Below are 1,044 nucleotides of genomic sequence, written 5' to 3' on the forward strand. Positions count from 1 at the left end.
TAGAACTGTTTAGGGAACGAGAGCACAGCAGTTGCAACAGGAGGAAGATGAGGCTTTTGTCTCTTCTGAAGGGCGAAACGACAGAAATTGGGGGATAATCAAAGCAGCTATGATAACGTGATGAATTCATTGTAATTAAGCCAGCTGCCAGTGCAGCAAGAATAAATGCAGCTCTGCCTGATTGCCCTTCTTTACCCGCAGGCTGTCTACAAGCTGGCGGACGTGGCCTGCAAGTGCCACGGTGTGTCGGGCTCCTGCAGCCTCAAGACCTGCTGGCTGCAGCTGGCTGACTTCCGCAAGGTGGGCGACCTGCTGAAGGAGAAGTACGACAGCGCCGCTGCCATGAGGATCAGTCGCAAGGGCAAGCTGGAGCTGGTGAACAATCGTTTCAACATGCCGACTCAAGAGGACCTGGTCTACGTTGACCCCAGCCCGGACTATTGCTTGCGCAATGAGACCACTGGTTCGCTGGGCACTCAGGGCCGGCTGTGCAACAAGACCTCAGAGGGCATGGATGGGTGTGAGCTGATGTGCTGCGGACGGGGTTATGACCAGTTCAAGAGCGTCCAGGTGGAGCGTTGCCACTGCAAGTTCCATTGGTGCTGTTATGTCAAGTGTAAAAAGTGCACAGAGATCGTCGACCAGTACGTCTGTAAATGAAAAGAGCCACCAAAGCAACAAATCTATATTATATAAATCTATATAAATATATTTTATATTTGTATAAATAAACAGATGATGATAATAATTAAAGAAGCTTATTTAAGAGACATTTTTGGTTTTGAAATTTCCCCCAATCAGGCCGGCTGCTTTGCCATTCCTGCAGTTCTGCTGGGGAGTTTTGCCTCTGGGTGCACCTCCCCTTGGATGTTGCAGTCAGGGTGAAGAGGCTGAGGAGGTGCTGACAGAGTGAGCTCTCCCCCTGCACGCAAGCACATACTGTTTCTTCACAGAAACAAAGCCAGCGAGAAGGAGAAGAGTGGCTTCTTCCTGCTCTCTCGTTGGTAAATCTCAGCCTTTTTTTTGCATAGTTATTGCGCATCT

General features: G+C 49.5%; 1 protein-coding gene across 1 annotated transcript; it reads left to right on the top strand.

The window, feature by feature from the left end:
• Positions 1-201: 201 nt before the first annotated feature.
• On the top strand, positions 202-816 carry LOC104532142 (protein Wnt-5b; the record flags this gene model as incomplete). The annotated part of the gene is made up of 1 exon (XM_010177267.1): positions 202-816. A coding segment is annotated over one exon (459 nt), but the record flags the coding sequence as incomplete, so codon positions are not given.
• Between the last annotated feature and the right edge of the window lie 228 nt (positions 817-1,044).

This window comes from Antrostomus carolinensis, unplaced genomic scaffold, assembly GCF_000700745.2.
Source record: "Antrostomus carolinensis isolate BGI_N321 unplaced genomic scaffold, ASM70074v2 scaffold9281, whole genome shotgun sequence".
In the NCBI taxonomy this organism is placed as follows: Eukaryota; Metazoa; Chordata; class Aves; order Caprimulgiformes; family Caprimulgidae; genus Antrostomus; species Antrostomus carolinensis.